This window comes from Trachypithecus francoisi, unplaced genomic scaffold (assembly GCF_009764315.1).
Source record: "Trachypithecus francoisi isolate TF-2019V2 unplaced genomic scaffold, Tfra_2.0 Lachesis_group13, whole genome shotgun sequence".
Lineage (NCBI taxonomy): Eukaryota > Metazoa > Chordata > Mammalia > Primates > Cercopithecidae > Trachypithecus > Trachypithecus francoisi.
Window position 1 is genome coordinate 127,672,981 of NW_022681458.1, and position 20,570 is coordinate 127,693,550.

General features: G+C 47.0%; 1 protein-coding gene across 1 annotated transcript; it reads left to right on the top strand.

Moving 5' to 3' along the window:
* Positions 1–18,433: 18,433 nt before the first annotated feature.
* LOC117095152 (phosphoglycerate mutase 1-like) lies at positions 18,434–20,140 on the top strand. Its single transcript, XM_033231828.1, has one exon. It carries the CDS (start codon positions 18,458–18,460, stop codon positions 19,220–19,222), a length of 765 nt encoding a protein of 254 aa, XP_033087719.1. The 5' UTR covers positions 18,434–18,457; the 3' UTR covers positions 19,223–20,140.
* Positions 20,141–20,570: the final 430 nt, after the last annotated feature.

Genomic DNA, 20,570 nt, shown 5'->3' on the forward strand with positions numbered 1-20,570 from the left:
AAAATTATAAGGATATACTGTAATTAAAGTTATATGAAGGTAATCTCTACATCTCTCTCCTTTCAATATCTTGTATTAATACAAATAATCAACCAAGGTTGACCACGAGTAACTGAAACCTCAGAAGGTGAAACTGCAAATAAGGGGTTCCACTGCGCAAGCAAAGGCGAAAAGGGGCAGGTTTTAAAGGTGGGATTAGCGAAGTAGGTGAGGACCGGATCACCGAGGCACACACTAAGGCACACGGCATTTGTCCCACAGCGTGACAGCTCCAGAACAGCTTGAGGCAGAGGTGCCACACAGTCTGATTCCCAGTTAAGAAAAAAGACAGAGAGGTGAGAGAGAAGGAAGTGTCAATAATAACACCTCGATATCTGGCCTTTACCAAGCAAGGCAATGTGAGTGGAAGAGCAGGTGGGGTGGAGTGAAGCAGGAGGATGGTGAGTTGAGTTCACGGCACATTGACATTGTGGCTTCTGCGAGGCATCCGCACAAAGGCGTCCTAGATACAGCTGCATGTCCCATTGCAGAGCTAGGGAAAGAGCACTCTGGGCTGCAAACACAGACCTGGCAGCCATCAGCATGAAGTGTGTGCAAACTGTCTCACAACACTAGCATCAAGACGTTCAGTTTCACACCATTGGGCCTCCTCCCTCCCCACGCCTACATCAGCCAAGACCCCCAGTGGCTCACTCAGAAAAAAAGGGCGACAGTCTCCTTTTCCAGCAAGGCAGCAAGAGCCATGGAGTAGCTGGGGCTGCTGATGAGGGGATGGTTCCACCAGAGGCACCCGGCCAGACACAGCTGCTGCCTGCCAAGCTGGCACAGCAGCTGCAGAGCCGCAGAGCTCAGGACAGATCTCTGAAGGAGGCAGGCGCAACTGGCCATGCCTTGCTCCACACCAAGCTCAGTCCTACAGCCTCCGGTCTAGGCCCCTACCTCCCCCCAACCATTGTCATCATTCTCCCCGAAATCCCCACTGAGCCAGGCTGGGGTATCCACCATCCACCAGACACACAGCCAGCAGCCTTCCCAGCTACTCAGACAACCGCCACCTTCAGCCTCACCTTTCTCAAAAACATTTAGTTGACTGTATAGCTTATTATGGTGGGATTATATTTATTTTTTGAAAAAGCTAATATAATTCACATATTTCAAAAATTTGAAAGTACAAAAAGGAAGACAAAGTCTTCCTCCTCACCACTGTCCTCAGCCACCCGGCACCCCAACCCACAGTTCCCCAGGACACTTCTGCCGTGCAATCACAGGCTCACACAACCCTCACACAAAGGGCAGTGAGCTACACATGGCTCTGCACCTTGATCTCTTTCATTTAATGATACGTCTTGGAGAGTATTTCCAGCTAGCACTTAGAGAGCATTCTCATTCTTTGTACTGGTGCATTGAGGGTATGTATTACTGTCATAATTTGTGTAGCCACCTCTCTGTTGGTGAATTGCTGGTGTGTATTCCATGGTTTGCTGTTACTGACAATGTTGTGGTTAATAACAGCACTCAGATGTCATCTCACCCACTTGTGAAAAAAATCTGTAGACTAACGCCCTAGAAGTGAAAAGGATGAAGATGTGTTACCGTCTCTCAAAAACCACCCAAGAGACCAGCCAGCACTTTTTTTTCTTGTAGCAGAAAAGCTAAAATAGAAGTGAAATGCCATCTGAGAAGGGAAGACAGACGGCAGGAAGCAAGATGGCCCTTGTGCCCAGACTTTCCAGAGGAAGCAGGAGTTAGATAAAGGAGTGGAGGAGGATGAGCAATGGACAGACACAGAAGGTTGGGTTTTCCCGGAGGCAGACTCAGAAATAGAATCTAAGGAGCAGGATGTTTATGAGGGAATTGCCTTTGGAATCCACATCCATGGAAGAGAGGGGATGATGCAGGCATGAGCAGGGGAGAAGCTGGGCAGCCGTGCAGGCCAACACTGTGAGGGACTCAGAGCTGAAGGGAGCAGTCAATGCCTGATGGAGGCAGGGTATTAAGGCCCAGCTATTCTGACTGCATTGGGTGGATCAGGCATGGGCCATGCACCGCCTTAGGCAAAGGGACTCTGCAGCTGAGGGAATCGCTGAAGACAGCTGAAAGCTTTATGCCAACATCACTCACAGCAGTAAGGGCACTAAGTCCTCCCTGAAAGACAGTCTGGGCAATGCATCTCCACGTCCATCTCAACGGCAGACAGGACCGTGGGAAATAACAATAGTTCCTAGAAAGGCAGATTTAGAAAGAACCCAAGAAATGTTTTTTTACTGATAGAGGTTCAGGACATCAAGGGAGCCCCAGCGCAGTGAAATGGGAGGATGGCTCCTCCATTGAGACAGAGGTGGTGCTGAAACACAGAAAGGCAGCCAAGTGGTACAGATGGCATGGCTGGGGACCCAGTGTCAGCTCCAGGCTCTGAAATGCAGGGCTCCAATCCTGACACTAACCAGGCATGACACTGACAAGTACCTTGGTTACTCTGACAAGTGACTTTACATGGATTCCTCTTGCCCTTTGCTTCCCTCCACCCAAGGGCTGAGCACTGATGTCCATGGTTCCGCTTGGTCATCTTGCCCATCTTCTGGGCCTAGAACCCTGCAGGTGGGGGTGAGAAGTGGAAGGGAAATTGAACAGGGTGAAGGGGAAATGCAGGTTAATACAGGATTACACTCTCTATCCTTCAGTTTCCTCAACCATAAGGTGCAGGAGATAAAACTTACCTTGCAGTCTGTCTGAGACTTCAGTGAGGAAAAGATATAAAGTCTCTGGCACATAGCAAGAAATAGTAGCCACCCTTGTTAGTGCTGTTGTGATTACAGAAACAGATGCTCTAGAATTCGAAAATTCAACCTTGCACAGCAAGGCTGCAGTCAGTCAATCCCTCAGATTCCTCCTCAGCCCCCTCCCCATGGCTGTCACCCTCTCCACAGCACCTGACCATTTCCCCTTCCCAAAGGCTGTGCTACCTACTGGCTCTTAGCAAATCCAAACACAGGTCAGTTGCATTCTAGAGGGATTCTAACATTGAAAAGCCTGAGAGATCCAGAGTAACAGAGCATTACTGCAGGCTCTTCAGGCCCAGAGAGCTTTTCTGTCCAAGCCCCTCTACCCGGCAACCACACTCAAGTGTACATGTCTGTGCACAAAGGTGCGTGCATGCATGCGAGACTTGACATAGCATCTCTGTGAGACTGAGAGAGCTTTGCAAGCGTCTTAGGTCTTCAGCAAAGCTGATCCATTTCCCAGTGGTTCTCAGACCCTGTGGTTCTCAAAATGTGTCCCCAGACCAACGACATCAGCCTCACTTGGGAACTTGTTATAAATGAAAATGTTTGGCTGGGCGCGGTGGCTCAAGCCTGTAATCCCAGCACTTTGGGAGGCCGAGACAGGCGGATCACGAGGTCAGGAGATCGAGACGATCCTGGCTAACACGGTGAAACCCCGTCTCTACTAAAAAAAAATGCAAAAAAAAACTAGCCGGGTGAGGTGGCGGGCCCCTGTAGTCCCAGCTACTCAGGAGGTTGAGGCAGGAGAATGGCGTAAACCCGGGAGGCGGAGCTTGCAGTGAGCCGAGATCCGGCCACTGCACTCCAGCCTGGGCGACAGAGCAAGACTCCATCTCAAAAAGAAAAAAAAAAAGAAAATGTTTTGGTCCCCACTACAGACCTTCTGAATCAGAAACTTTGGAGGTGAGCCCCAGAAATCTGGGTTTAACAAGCCCTCCCGTTGACTCAGGTACACACTCACGTGTGAAAACTACTGCCCTACATGGAGACTTTGGGGTGGGGGCTGCTGTAGAGAAAGAGGCGGCCCTGGGTCTGCAGTGCAGCTTCTCAGCCTCGTTCCACCCACCGCATCAATAGCAAAGTCTCTCATTGTCTCTCACTAGACCAGTGCCGCTCTCTCATGCCCGAGTTGCTCATCTTTGACTGTTCCCTCTTCAAATAAAGGCTGCTCAGCTGCTGGATTGTACTTCTCAAGGCATGGTTTTACTCCTTCACTCTACAGCTCAGACACCTTCAGTGGCTCCCACTGCCCATAGAACAAGTACAAACTCCTTGATAAGATCATCGAACGGTCTCTCTGAACAACAGGCAGTGTACCCTTTAGATTCACCTCCCATTATCCCAGCCTGGGGTTCATGCACAAGCAGAGAGGACAGGCAGGCAGTGCTGAATGCACTAAGCCCAGTCAGCACATGCCCTTCCACTGAAATGATCTATCACTCTCCTTTTGAAATCTCATTCCCCCAGCTCTTTTCTCCATTTCTGCATCTCTGACTCTTCTTTTAGCGTTCATCATAAGAATCACCATGGGAAGGCTAATTGAGTTTCAGCCCCTTTCCCCAAGACGCCTAAACTCATGCCCCTTTCCCCTGGCTGGACAACATCAAGCCTCCAGAGAGAATAATCTGCCAAATGGAGGCGCTGGTAAGCAAGACCCAGCATCCCATGTTAAGGGGTAGATACAAACCCAGAGAAACAAGGGTTTTAGAAGAAAAGCAGCTAGTTGCCCTATTGTTGGTAAAATTTATCATCATTTAATGGCCTCAAATAGTGACATTAATAAGCATGTCAATGAGCCTCTCTTCCCTTTGCAAGTTTGCCAAATGCCAATTAAAAAGCCAGGACCTCTTTCTGAGTGGCATTTGGCAAACTTGTTTGTTTCAGAACCTCCCAGATGTTTAAGGGAGCACTTCCTCTCCACTGAGAACAATACCAGTTATTACTAAAAACTCCAGAATGTGGTTAAGAAGGGCAGAAAGAACAGGCAAGAGCCAGTGGAGACTGAGGATGTCTCACTGAAGACCACTTGGAGACCCATCAGCTAGTCATAGCTAACACATGTAACTTACTGTATGTTCCCACACTTTTACACGTATTAACTGACTTTATCTTCCTCACCTCTATGAAGGAATTTCTATTAACAATATTACTGGTATATTTTGTACTGACTAATATGATTCATTTTCACTCTGCTTTAAATGAACCAACATTGATTCCAATGGCCATAGTGAACCCAGTTTTGATTTTCTGGTTTGCTTACAACTAGATTGTTGTTACTATGGAATTAAGCCATCATTCATTCATTCATCTATTGAGTGTGAAAATGCATATTAGGTGCCTACTGTGAGTGAGATACAGTGTCCCATTAAGCATACAAAATGAAAAAAATGATGAAAACCTATGTGTTCCCCAAATCTTTCCATTTTCTTCCTGAACACACACATTTAACTACATTTGCGAGCCCCCTGGGACTTAGTCTGGGGCCAGGTGACTGAATTAAGGTTAGGAGAACAAGGGCAGAAGTGGTATACACCACCTCCAGGCCTGGCCCATAAAAATCTCCACTCCGTTCACATTCTTTCTGCAATAACATGGATGGTTACCCATGCTGAAGATGGTAGCACCACAAGACAGAGGAACATGGTCCTTGAAAGGCTACACGGAGCAGATTGTCCTCCAACCAGTGCCAACCACATCAAACTTGGGTCATTAATACTATTTTGTGTCTTAAGTCATCGAGATTTGTGGGCTGTTTGTCACCACAGCTACCATTACTGAAGCAGGATATTTCCTTGACCCCTTTGCAGGTAGGAAGTGGAGCACAGGGTCACTGGAACTAGCTGGCCACTTCATTGCTAGCAGGGCTGAATTCCACTCACTCAGACCCACTGTGCTTTACCCCTCATGGGAGGGAGAGCACACAGGTGAGTGGGTGCAGGAGCCAGGGCAATCACTTTTGGGTGCTGGAAGGAATGAACTTTGTACCGGCCCCACGGCAGTGTATAGGGAGCTGCCCCTGTCCCCTGAAGCCCCAGAGGGAGTGTTACAGTCAGTGCTCTTTTAACTTTGCCATCTGCAGATGGTTTAACAGCTCAGTGGAGGGTTAGTGTAATAGCCTTTTGCACCCACACTCATGGCTCCAAGCTCTTGTCCAGTGTCCAGGAAAAATGAAGTCACACAAATGAATTGAAAATGAATTGAAATTGGTAAATGCGGGGAATTTTACTGCTGGTGAAAGTGGCTCTCAGCAGGATAAGGAGTTGAAAAGGGGATGAGGCAGAAAGGCAATACTCTCAGAATGTCCAGCCCATTCCCAGCCAAACTCCTCTCCAAAGTTATGCCATCAAGCTACCTCCCTCTGGAGTCAAGCCACTTCTATCTGACGTCCGACCATAGTCTCCTACATCCAGCTGCTTCTCCTCTTCTCCTTCCTCTGCCAGTTGAGCCTGGGTCTTTATGGGCACAGGATGGGGGGCAGGGCAGACCACAGGTGGTTTTGGAAAAGGCAACATTCAAGTAGGAAAACAGGGATGCAAGTTCTCACTTTAGGCTGCAGCTCCAGACTTGATGGTGGAGGCCCTTGCCAGGAACGTGCCCTCTTCTGCCCAGAATTTCCCTGCCTCCTGTCCCTACCATTACTACCCTCATAAATACTCTACATCTCTGAGATTTTAGTCAATCACTGTTCAGTTTTTTTATGTCAGTACCCCCCCTTCATTACTTTCCCACTGTGTGCTGTAGAGGGGCCAGAGAGCCCCTCCAACTCTCCTTTAGCTCTTAGTGGGCTCTCAGGCTGTATCTGGAAACCAAATTGATACCAGGCAGATTAACAAGAAGAAAGCACCCCAGTTTTATCAGTTTTACATGTACATGGGGATCTTCACAAGAGAGTGGAGTCCGAAGAAGTGGCCAAACAGAGACGCTTTTATACATTTAGTCAAAGAACCATAAATTTGAGAAGAAATGACAGGACAAAGGGGATCTGGCTAGTGCAGCAAATTTCCAGGGGACTCACTTGGAGATATATAGGGTCTGGGGAAAGTGGTAAAACTGAAGGAAGATAAGCATTACTGTTGTGGAAGGAAAACAAATCACAGGACCCCAAAATCACTAAGCCAAAGGGAAAAGTCAAGCTAGGTATTGTGTAGGTGAAAGAGATCAAATGAAAAAAACTAAAAGGCAGAAATGAAGTCCACAGGCAAACAGCCCGGGCGGCGCCCTGAGCCTAGTTAAAGATCGACCCTGGACCTAACCGATTAGGTTATCTATAGACTCCAGACATTGTAAGGACAAACGTTGTGAAAGTCTCTGTCCTGCTCTGTTCTGTTCTAATTACCGGTGTCTGCCACATATCTTAGTCCTGGGCCCAGTACAAACACATTCCTCTATTTTGTCCCAACTTCCTGACAACACAACCACACACCCCCCCACACACACACCTCAGAAACACCACCTAGAGAGCCCCTGATAAGGTCACAACCGTTTGTAGTTTTACTAAATGCGCGGGAACAAATAGAAAACTGTTAATTGTATAACTTAAAATATTAACCAATTACCAGTTGTGATGCTGCAACCAAAAGAATTCCTTTGTACCTCTGTAACCTTACATATCCTGTATGCATCAGGCTATAAAAAACGGCCACATGCATCATTCGGGGCCCTCTTGTATGTTGTAGAACGGAGGGACCAAGTTCGAACTTGCAGTAAAGATCCTTGCCGCTTGGCTTTGACTCTGGACTCTGGTGGTCTTCTTCGGGGAATAAACGGTCTGGGCATAACATAGGCAAACCTGCTTCCCATTCTATTCCTTAACAAGATCGCTGTAAAGACTTTTTTTAAAAGCTGCATACCTCCCTCACAGTTTGCCCACAAGGAAATCCCTTGTGGACAAAAGACAGACAGGACTCAAAGTCGTCCCTCTGCTCACATGAGACAAATGCATATTTGATTGCTTCCTCTGCCCTGTTACTTCACTAAGCAAGACTAAGGCATAAGTGACTTCTGTAAATTATGTATTCAATGAAAGGCTAATCAGAGACACCAAAAAATGCAACCATTTGTTCCTTACCTACCTGTGGCCTGGAATCCCCGTCCCCAGCCTCTAGTTGTCCTGACTTTCTGGACCATACCAATGTACATCTTACATATACTGACTGCATGTGTAATGCTCAAAAATGTATAAAACCAAGCTGTGCCACCTTGGGCACATGTCACCTGAGGCTGTGTCATGGGCATATCCTTAATGTTGGCAAAATAAACTTTCTAAATTGGTTAAGCGCTGTCTCAGACATTTTGGGTTCACACTTTAAGTATGTTTATTCAGGTCCATTGTAGCCCCAGTTCCCAGTCTCTAGTGATAAGGGCTATTTTCTCACCCTGGTACTGTGAGGGCACCCCTCCCAGAGGAATGTTAATGGTTTGCTGCATGCAGAAGACAGGTCAGCTAGCCCTTTCTGAAACTACATATTTAATATTTTCCACTTGAAATAATCAATACACCAGTCTGGCATATTTTGGGATAGTATATGCTTCATTGCGTCAATGTCTTTGAGAAAATTATTTAATCTACGTCAACTGTGATTTACACACTGGAAAACAGAACTAATAATACTTAAAATACATGGTTGTGGAGAGATTTGAATGTAAAATAGCACTGACATTGTCCATGGTTTGTAGCAGATGCTCAATTAATGGTAGTTATCTCTTGTGCAGCCATTCAAGCTCAAAATTTTCACAAAAATAACTAATATTGGATGAAGAAGTAAGATAATTACATTTTTCCTTGTCCCCTTGGAATGAGTTAAGTCCAAGATTTTCACAGTTTGCCTCAGTTTGGCTTCACACTTCTGTGTTCACCAGGGGTTGCTTTATTTACCTGAATGTAGAATCCAATAGGTGTGAATTTCAAGATAACAGCTCTGGAGGGCTGACATTAGCATTTCAAAAATGTCGTCAAATGGCTGATGGGAAGTGTTTTCACACACTGCCTAATCTCTTTTCACACATCTATGCTCCAGGCTGGATGCTTTTTGTCACCTGTGGAAGGAATTGAATAGCTGTGAGTTCCACAGCCATGAGGCTTACATCATATTTTAGCATTTCAAAGAGAAATCAAAGGAGGCTTTAGGAAGGATTTCCACATTTCTCAAAGTTATACCTGGGTATTTTCTGGATTCTAGTACGTTGTTATAAGTCCAGAAAGAACTGAACTGAGAAAATCTAAGGAAAATACAATTTTGCATGGGAAAGCCCCTCGGAGCCCTGCAGGGCCCTCCCGCCCCATGCTGACAAGGAGTCTCTAAGCCCTGATGTGCCCCTGGTGGTGGGACAGGCTCCCTCAGGGGCAGCTGCACCACTGTTGAGCCTGTCAACTTTGAAGATTTTTTTCTTCTCTTGGGCAAACATCTGCTTCCCTAAATGCCTGTTCATCTTTCCTGGTTATATGTTTTACAGTAAGGCGGAATGAGCTAGACTCCCTGTTGTGGGACAATCCTTCGGACATCTCAGGGCAGCTGTTGGAGATGCCTGTCACCCTCAGCCTCACTACCTGGCACCCTCATTCCTTCCCTTTGTCCCAGACATGCCTTCACTGGGAGCCTTCCCAGATATCCTGGCCACACTCCTTCTAATGAATTTTTTTTTTAATATACTTTGTTTTTTAGAGTAGTTTTAGGCTCATAGCAAAACTGAGCAGAAGGCACAGAGCTCCCAAATACTCCCTGCCCCACCTATGCACAGCCTCCCCACCTATCAACATCTCTCACCACAGCAGTGCATTGCTACAGTTGATGAGCCTGTGCTCACATGTCACTATGTTACCCGGAAAAAAACAGGGCTCATTCTGAAACCAGTGCAATTGTCCTATCAAACTAATACTTACGGTTTTTTAAATAAACTTAGAAATTCACTCCCCACCCTGAGCTTAAAACTTGTAATTTGTCTCATCTGTGTTTCTTTCTCAGAAAACCGACTCTCAGGCAAGAACCTGAAACTCATCAGATTTCCACTTCCAGACAATGAGATGTCAGCCCCCTTATCCATCATGATTACTTCCTTATTGACTTGTTTTTCTAAGACCACTAGAGCGGGCGCAAAGGAACCAGCGACTAGGCAAGGGTAGGAGCAAAACTGCAAGTTTATTTTGGTCACCTAGCTTCAGGGGAAGAAGGTGGGTAAGGAGAGGTCTGTTGGCCTCCGGCAACTGAGGCCCACAGAGTTCTCCATGCTGCCCTCGGACGGAGTTCCGACAGTCCCGACCGCACCGCAGTGGGGAAGCTGGGAAGTCGGCGCGTGGCAGTGGTCCGGAGCGGCTTTTCTGGAGTGGGAGGGCGATAGGCGGGGCACGGGCGTGTCCGGGGGCGTTCCGCAGGTGCGACCAGGTAAATCTTGGTCTCTTCAGATTGACGTCACCTGGCGCATGCCCAGTTGGTCTGCACCTTCCCGGGCGTCAGCTGCATTTTCGCGCGCGCGGGAAAAGTTGGGGGGGGATGAAGAACCCGGAAGTGCGCCATCTTGCCTCCGTTCGTCCAAACACTTATTCCTCCCTAATTCCTGGCTATATAAGCACCCCAATTTTAATCTGTTGGAGAGATGGATTTGAGACTGAGCTCCCATCTTCCTTGGCTGCAGCACCCGATTGAAGTCTTCTTCCCTGGCAGTACTTGCTGTCTCAGTGATTGGCTTCCTGTGCAGGACCTAGACAAAACCCTCAGTGTTTTAGTAACACTTTGCCTGGCAGGTAATGGATGACTCCCTATGAGAATACAGGTTTTGATCAATAGTTTCATTACTTGGCACAAATAAGAAGAGCACTGGGAGGATTCTCCAAAGCAGTGTGTCCCTGAGATAGAGGAACATCTCATGTTCCTTTATGCGGTGATGGGGTAGGGAGAGGGTGCATAGCTGCATGTGGAGGAGGTGTCCCAGTGGTGCAGACACAGTGAGTCATCACACCATCACTTGGGTTGCATGTTATGGCAATGAAGCCACAGCTACTCCCAGCATGGAGATTTTAGCATGGTCATGAGGAACGTTCACTAGGATCCATTTATAAGTTGCTGGGGTCTGTCAGGACCTGGTTTCAACTGACTAGGTGACTACATTTCACACACTGTTTGGGGAAAAACAGGCTGCAAGGTAGGAGGCTGTAAAACAGCCTGATTGCTGAAGTTGGTTAAATTGCTGAAGTTGGTTAAATTCCTACAGTCCTTGGAGACCCTCCCTGTCTGCTTACAATGATCATCCAAAGACCATAGTTTGCATGAGGATTCAGTCTGGATGATGCATATTCTGTGGGTTTGGACAAATGCATAACGACATGTATCCACCATTATAGCATCATACGGCATAGTTCGCTGCACTGAAAATCCTCTGTGCTCTGTCTGGTCATCCCTCCCCACCTCCTATAGGGGAGGAAGATTTCCTCAACCTTTTTGGGGTCCCTGGCTAGGCCCAAAAATAAAACTGACAAGTTCAGTTTTGATCAACAGGAGAAAAGCATACAAATTTACTCAAGAAACTTTAATGACATCGGAGACTTAATAAAGAAATGAAGAGTCAACGAAACAGCAAAACCTGTATGTTTTTATGCTAAGCCTGGTGAAAGAAATGATGGCTGCGGGGAAATAGGACTGGACAACGTGGGTGTCATCTAACAGTAAAACGCTGAGGGGAACTCAGCCTGGCCTGTGTGACCTGGTGCTTTTCCATGTCTCTGGGTGATACTGTTTCCCTCGGAGTATCCAGCTGAACATCTGTCACTTGGGGGTCTTCAGGGCAGAAGGGTGGGAGAAGGGAAAATAGTGCCCATCTCAGGACCATTAGGAGGATTGATTTTTTCTTAAAAAAAATTTAAGAATGTAAAGCTCTCAGTTTTTACTTTAGTCTTAATAAACACAGTACCTGCCACACATTAGGTACCCTGTATCTAATTAATTGATTGAACTGGTTAACAACAAACAAGGCATTCATGCTTTCCCTTCCCAGGGCATCAGATCTGAAAAGCAAAGGGAGGAAGTTGGAGGGGTAGATATGCGGGCAGAGAGAGAAAGAGAGAAGGCGGGAAAGAGGCAGCTTCCGCACCTCTGGCGAGGCGCCAATGCACTCACACCACCGGAAGGCTCGATTGTCTGGAGCAGCAGGGGCCAACTGCCCACCAGACATTCATGCTCCCCTTCCAGAGACTGAGGTATGGCTGGAGGGCAAGAGTCCCACCAGAGTTGCAAAACCCAGGCTCCACACATCTCAGTGCATCATGTCACTCATTCCCACTGTGAAATAAAAATAAAAATCTTAAGCCCTTGACAGATTGAATGGGCTGCTCCTGGCCAAGGAGATCCCAGAAAAAACATTTAAAACTAAGTTTCCCAGCCATAGCCATGAAGAGACAGGGAGACTCCTCTGTGGATTCCAATTTCAATCAACTCCCTGATGCTGTCACCAGGGTCCCCTCCCTTTTTGCCTTTCAATGTGATGGCTGACCAGTGTCACAAAGCTTTCCTATGACCCTGACAACAGACTGGTTCTGGCCAGTTTACAGAGGCTGTGCACTAAGTGCCTCTGGATCCTAAGTTTTACCTTTGGCATATAGGGCCTAATTTTATTATTTTTCTGTAATGTTAAGTCTCCACCCCAAGGTGAACATGGGATGCATGCAACATGTATGTTTGCTTATCATGCCTGCGCAGGACCCTTTTTCATGAATATTCATAATCGACCTATAACCTGTTAGGAAGTTAGGTTTAGCCAACTGATTTAGCAAAACTCCTTGTCCTCCTTCCTTTCTCACAGTGCCTGCTTTTGGCCTCTGCCTGAGGCTCCACTCCCAAGCCTGCAGGTTGCACCCTTTGTAGAAAGTTTTCCTTTCCAAATTTATAAATCTCGTGAGTTCTAAGTCAATTACCACCAATGGCATGAGACACGAGGTGATGTGGGTCACATCCACGGCAAGCTGCCTAAAACAGGGTCCTCTTCTTCACTCTCACTCTTGCTTTCTCTTGCTGCCAGATTAATGCAGATTAGCAGGATGGAGTCATCTCACCCCAGTCCAAGACAGCAGTGTCTGATTCCCAGAATTGTACCTCACCTCCCTGAGGATTAGGATAAACACAGCTCCCCCTCCCTGCCCCCCTATGAGCTGCTCCAGCCTGAGCGCTCATCTACCCACCTGGTTTCAATCACCATCTACTGGCTGACAATTCCCACGTGTGCGTGGAGTCCAGACTCCACATACCTGTGCATCACATGCCCCCTGGGCTCTCTCTGCCTGCAGGCACCTCCAATTCCACACAATGCTGCCTAAGTCAACCCCTTTCCTGTTGCACATCCCACATCATCCACACGGGCACCAAAGCCTCCTCTTCCTCATCATGCAGACCCGGATTCCATCACCTTCGCATGTTAACTGCCTACCCAGTTTAACTACAACCCAGGTTGGGTCATCCCTGCCCCAATTCTCCATATCCCCCAACTCTTCCTTGTCCACTCCTTCTGAAGCCCTGCTGTATGTAACTCTGATATGACATCTGCCACCCTACACAACAACTACCTGATCACAGGGAGCACAAACTGTCACCCTAAAGGTCCAGGTCCACAGGCCCAATGCACAAAACCGTCACTAGGGGCTACAACTCAGCCACACTGGCCTACGGGGGAAGAAAGGAAATAAAGACCAGGCATATTCCCACAGCCTCACTAACAGGGAAGGTCCCCCTTTCCTATCAGAGGGAGGAGGGGTTCGAAGTCAGCAGAGAGTGTGCCTGAGCAGGGCACATAGTGTGTAATATATGCCTGTGCCTAAGTTAACTGTGCAGGGAGCTGTACTTCTCATGCTTGGTGCATCCCTTGGCCATCGTGTGCAAGTCCTGAGTTAGCCAAAGTCTCAGGGGTCCCTGTGGGGACATCTGCCTAGCTGCCATGGTCAGGATCCTGATGCCCACAGGGGAGACCAGTTGAGCAGTCCAGAATGTAGAAAACTGAACAAGAGTGGTTCCTCTTATTTTTTTTTTTTTTTTTAGCTTTATTGGATTGTTTTTTCTCCAATTGTATACATAGCACATTCTCACTCTAAAAAGAAAAGGCCAAACAGAACAGGAAAGTATACAGGGAAAGTAAGAATTGCCTGAAATCTCTCCACAGTGGCCATCCTTTCATATGTTTCTCTATGCAGATTTAGTATTTAAACGCTGATGTTTAAGATACCTAAGTGGAGATTTGTGTTGGGACAGTGACGTGGCTAACAGCATGTTCTCTGAAGCCACACTGCCCAGGTTCCAACCTGGCTCAACCACTTTTGGATTTGTGATCAGGGGCAAGTTGTTTGACCTCCCTGTGCCTCAGTTTCTTCACCAGCAAAAGCAAATTAATAGGGTGGTATTTACCTAGTATGGTTTTTGAGAGGATTAAATGAACATCCTATGAGGCAGGCACTCTAACTTCATTTTATATTTATGTTTGTCTTTTAAATACATCATCTGCTTATCTAGGCAAGCTCATCTACACATTCAGGCCAGTGCTGAAGTGTTCAGATCCTTTCCTGTCATTTCCTGTGGCTGTAAGAGGTGTCTAAAGCCCACTGCCCAACACCCAGGCAATCCTGCCCCTGGCTTCCCATCTCACAGCTCCTCTCAGCTGCCCCTTGCCCATGGCTGCTGGTTGAAGCCACCCTTCCAGAATCACTGCCTTTCCTGTCTGCTCCTGTCCCTCTCCAGTCCCAGCCAGCTGGGGCACTCTGCAGCTGGGACACAGCCCTCCTGGCCAGGAAGCTCACTCTGTGGGCAGGCCCAGCCCCCAGCCATGTTGGCCCATCCATTCGCCTGGTCAGAGCCCCTCATTCCCTGTGCATACCACTCCCCAAACTGCACATCCAAGAACGACAAAGTCCCCTCCTGATGGACCCAGCCTGCGTCTCCACCTGGCCACTGAGTCTAGACACCGAGAACCCCCTCCCCCAACCATATCTCAATGTCCCCATCTATAAAATGGGACCATTGCATGCAAAGGCCTCCCTTCCACCCTGACACTGCACATCTGAGACTCTGTCCTGGCCTGGGACATAGATGCTAATTCTACTTTATACCCCTGGGAACACTGTCCTGCTTTGGGCCGTTGTCAGCTGGGCTGTCACCAGTCAACCCATGCTCCCCTTACCAAGCACGCATGCTTTCAGTCCGGGCCTTTCCCTCCTTGATCTCATTGCCCCCTCCCAGGGTCCTTAATCAGTGTGAGGAGGCAATGCACGTGGCCTTGCTTTGTACAGGTGCAGGATTAACAGAATGGATTCAGCAACTCAGCAAGGTGAGCACACCCCGGTGCTGTACGGTGCTTTGTTGTTTGAGGAGGGCGGTGGGTGGCTTAGATTTTTTGGTGGCAAGTTGATTTTTTAAATTATCGGGTGCTAAAATTAGACATTGCAGTATGGGCAATGCCTGTGCTCAAAATGCCCCCTTCTGGCTTTCTAGCTGCTAAACAGCACTCTCCGTGCCCCTGGCTTTCCTGCTTTGGGTTGGTAGAAGATCGGGCATCCTGGGCCGGTTTCCTCAGAATACTCCTGAATTCCTTCAGAGACTGGGAAGGGACCCATCCCCGCCAGCTGCAGACTCAGCTGGAGTTGGCTCAAGCTTGTCTTCCTCACAGGCGTAAGCTAGTGGGATTTTTCCTGCTGGGCCTTTTCTGCTAATTGTTCTTTATTGACGTATCACTGACATACGGTAAAGGACACAAATCTTAAGTGTGCAGCTCAATGCATTTTGACACATTCACACACTCACGTGAGCATCACACAAATGCAGTGAGAGTATTTCCATGGCACACCAAGTCCCTTTCGGTCATTCTCCCAGCCCCTGCTCAGGCAACGATGGCTCTGATTTTTCAAAATTCAGTGAGATTATACGGTGTGCTGTCCTCTACGTCTGATTGCTTTCTCTCAACAAAATGTTTCTGAGACGTATCCGTGATTTCATGTATCACCACGTCCTTTCTATCAATGAGTAGTATTCCATTGTAGGAAGGTAACATGGCTTGTACCACCCATTGGTAGAAATTTGGATTGTTTCCATTTTGAGGCTACAGTGAAGAGACGCTATGGAAGTCCTTGTGCATGTCTTTTTATGGACATAGTCACTCATTCCTGCTAGGTATATTTCTAATATTGAACCTGTTGGATCATAGGGTAGTTATATGTTCAACATTATTGAGATGGAGCAAGGACCCCTAAGACCCATCTTAAGGGCCCACGGGGTCATCCCCAAGCATGGAAATGAAGGAAAATCTGAGTCTCTTCAAGGGAAATTCCAAACATCTAGCTGGCCTTGGGAGGTAAATGAGAAATCTGATCAACAAGAAGGCAACAGCAGCTTAAAACAATCACCAAGGAAGTTAAAGACACAACATGTTTGGTTCCTATAGAAATGAAAATAACATCTTGAAACATGTCCCTTAGTTGTTTTCCAGAAATGTGGGCCACCGTGAGATGGAAAATGCTGACTGCTGTCATGCAGACCTCCGAGAAGGAGGAACTAGGGACTGAACTCTGACCATAGTGCTTTGTTCTAAATTTCTTCCTGGCCGGGTGCTGTAATCCCAGCACTTTGGGAGGCTGACAGGGGCAGATCGCTTGAGTTTGAGCCATCATGGCAAAAACCTGTCTCGGCCAAGCACAGTGGCTCACTCCTATAATCCCAGCACTTTGGGAGGCCAAGGCAGGCAGATCACCTGAGGTCAGGGGTTCAAGACCAGCCTGACCAACATGGTGAAACCCAGTCTCTACTAAAAATACAAAAATTAGCCACGCTTGGTGGTGGGTACCTGTAGTTTCAGCTACTCAGGAGGCTAAGGTGGGAGGATGGCTTGAGTCCTGGAGGTAGAGGTTGCACTGAGCTGAGATTGTGCCACTATACACTGCAACAATAAATAAACAAATATTTTCTTCCTGAGGGCCCTGGAGAGAGTCATGCCCACAGGTCGCAATTTAATATTCCTTTTTTCTGACCTCAAGTTTTTAGACAAAGCCTCATTTATTTAACCAACTGCAAATCAGAGAATCTCTGAATCCATCTATGACCTGTAAGCCCCCACTTCAAGATATCCCACCTTGGCCGGGCACAGTGGCTCACTCCTGTAATCCCAGCACTTCGGGAGGCCAAGGCAGGTGGATCACAAGGTCAGGAGATCAAGACCATCCTGGCTAACACGGTGAAACCCTGTCTCTACTAAAAATATAAAAAATTAACCGGGCGAGCCTCTGTCTCAAAAAAAAAGATATCCCACCTTTTTGAGCCTAACCAATGTATAACCTCCATGTACTGACTAACAATTTTGTTTGTCACTTCTGCTTTCTTGCTATATACCCCTGCCTTTGAAAGCCCTTATTTGCAAGCTGCTGGGGAGTTTGAGCCATGAGCATTAACTGCCCAGTGCTCGCTTGGCACCATGCAATAAATGCCTCACTTTCTCTCACAGCAAATCTCAATGTCAGCTTTTGGTTTTGCTGTGGACCCAAGTTTGGTTTGCTACCATTATCAAAAACAGCCAGATAATTTTCCGAAGCCATTGCACCATTTTACATCCCCGCCAGCAACGTGTGAGATTTCCAACTATTTCACATTCTTATTTTAGCCAGAAAAGTGGATGCATGGTGGTAGCTCATTGTGGGTTATTTTGGTTTGGGGTTTTGTTTTATTTTGTTTTGTTTGCATTTCCCATGACCAATGAGAATGAGCACCTTTTCACATACTTATTAGTCATTCTAATATCTTCTTTTGTGAAGTGCCTGGTGAAGACTTCTCCTCATTGTATAAACTGGGTTCTTTCTTTGTTCTTATTTATAGTCATTTATCACATATATTTGTATGTGAGTCCTTTGTCAGACGTATTTGCAAACATTTTCTCCAGTTTTACAGTTTACCTTTTCACTTCCTTAGTGGTGTATTTTGATAAGCAGACATTATTAATTTTTATAAAATTTTTAGGTGAAAAGAAATCTCTTTTTTTCTCCTATCACTAGGTTTATGGCTGAGGCCCCATAACAAAAGGCAAATTAACAGAAGAAAAACATATACATTTTAAATGACACCGAAGTCTCCAGAAATGAAGACTCAAAAGAAAAGGTAAACTTGTGGATTTTTTATGCTAGATTAGATAAAGATGTGAATAGGATGAAGAAGTAAGATTGGATGGAGGGGGTACAGTCTAATGGTAATAAACTAGCGGAATGTAGAAGACCTGCTTGTTCACATTCTTCCCTGTGATAAGGATGCTCCTTTCCTCCAGATATAGGAAGGGCACATTTCACATGAGGTTCTATGACCTGCTTCAGGGGAAAAGGATGAGGAAGGTCAAAGGGTGACTTTCCCGCTTCTGTACTTTGCTCACATGCCAAAGTGTCATATTTTGGTCCTGAATTCCTTTTACCAAATTCAATTTACCAATTTATCTTTTCTGACTAATGCCCTTGTGTTCTGTTTAACAACTATTTGATTTCCATGAGTTCATGAATATATTTTCTGTCTTTTGTTCTAGACACTTTACCTGTCACATTTAGGTTTCCATTCATTTTCAATTAATTTTTGTGCATAGTTTGAGGAAGGGGTTAAGGCTCATTTTGTTTTCTCCAGTTGTTCCATCACTGTTTATTGAAAACAAATCTTGAGTCGGTGCCGCATCCTCAGCCCGCCGCCATGGCCGCCTACAAACTGGTGCTGATCCGGCACGGCGAGAGCGCATGGAACCTGGAGAACCGCTTCAGCGGCTGGTACGACGCCGACCTGAGCCCAGCGGGCCAGGAGGAGGTGAAGCGCGGCGGGCAGGTGCTGCGAGATGCTGGCTATGAGTTTGACATCTGCTTCACCTCAGTACAGAAGCGAGTGATCCGGACCCTCTGGACAGTGCTAGATGCCATTGATCAGATGTGGCTGCCAGTGGTGAGGACTTGGCGCCTCAATGAGCGGCACTATGGGGGTCTAACCGGTCTCAATAAAGCAGAAACTGCTGCAAAGCATGGTGAGGCCCAGGTGAAGATCTGGAGGCGCCCCTATGATGTCCCACCACCTCCGATGGAGCCCGACCACCCTTTCTACAGCAACATCAGTAAGGATCGCAGGTGTGCAGACCTCACAGAAGATCAGCTACCCTCCTGTGAGAGTCTGAAGGACACTATTGCCAGAGCTCTGCCCTTCTGGAATGAAGAAATAGTTCCCCAGATCAAGGAGGGGAAACGTGTACTGATTGCAGCCCATGGCAACAGCCTCCTGGGCATTGTCAAGCATCTGGAGGGCCTCTCTGAAGAGGCTATCATGGAGCTGAACCTGCCGACTGGTATTCCCATTGTCTATGAATTGGACAAGAACTTGAAGCCTGTCAAGCCCATGCAGTTCCTGGGGGATGAAGAGACGGTGCACAAAGCCATGGAAGCTGTGGCCGCCCAGGGCAAGGCCAAGAAGTGAAGGCCAGCCGGGAGGATACTGTCCCCAGGAGCACCCTCCCTGCCCGTCTTGTCCCTCTGCCCCTCCCACCTGCACATGTCACACTGACCACATCTGTAGACATCTTGAGTTGTAGCTGCAGATGGGGACTGGTGGCTCCCATTTTCATTGTAGCCATTTTGTCTTCTGCACCCACTCCCTTCGTACAATCTAGTCAGAATAGCACTTCTAGAGCATAGGTTCTCAGTCCAAGCTGTGGAAAAGCTCCCCTTATACAACAGAGTTTAAAGGTAGTAACTTGGGTTTTTGCAAGTTCTTTGTTTACTAAGGACTTGTGGGGAGGAACCATGCTAAGCCATGACCAATGAGGAGAAGCAACAGAGCCTGTTGTCCCCAGGAGCCAGTCCTCTGCTCTTCTGCAGTCAGGCCACTGCCTGGGAGCTCTAGTCATTCCAGTGGAGGATGAATGTAACCTGCATGGTGATGTGACGGCTGTTTCCTCCCTGACCCTAGAGGACCTGGCTCTAGAAGTTTGGGATCAATCCTGAATTTAGTTATGTGTTACATTTACTTTTATTAAAAAAGTATAGTATATATAAATAATACAAAACAGTAACCCTTCTGGGGTTTCTTGTGGCGGTTGAAATAGTCCCACATGTGGTCATCAGAAAATAAGCCATTCCTCATACCAGTATGGGATCAGTTCCTTGACCTCTGAGGGGCAGGAGTGCTTCCTGTTGTGTGTGTTAGAATCCCTTCCTGCCTTGTTTCATGGCAGTGAAACGCCCCTTGGTCCTGTCCAAGTGTCTTTCACTGATTTCCGAATCATGTTCTAGTTGCTTGGCTCTGCCACATGGGTCCAGTGTTCACCTGAGCATAACTGTACTAAATCCTTTTTCCAGATCAGTATAATAAAGGAGTGATGTGCAATTAAAAAAAAAAAAAAAAAAAAAAATCTTGGCTAGACAAGTGGCTCACACCTACAATCCCAGCACTTTGGAAGGCAGTGGCGAAAGATCACTTGAGCCTAAGAGTTTGAGGCTGCAATGAGCTATGATGATGCAACTGTACTTCAGCCTGGAAGACAGAGCAAGACCCTGTCTCTACCAATTAACAAATATTAAAAATAAATTTAAACAAAAAGTATTTTCTTGCTTTGGTGACTTTGTTGAAAATCAGTTTACTGTATATGTGTGGGTCTATTTTTTTTTTTTTTTTTTTTTTTTTTTGAGACGGAGTCTCGCTCTGTCGCCGGGGCTGGAGTGCAGTGGCCGGATCTCAGCTCACTGCAAGCTCCGCCTCCCGGATTTACACCATTCTCCTGCCTCAGCCTCCCGAGTAGCTGGGACTACAGGCGCCGCCACCTCGC

Excerpts from the sequence above, each read along its gene's own strand:
- LOC117095152 (XM_033231828.1), top strand. The coding sequence starts at position 18,458 with ATGGCCGCCTACAAACTGGTGCTGATCCGGCACGGCGAGAGCGCATGG.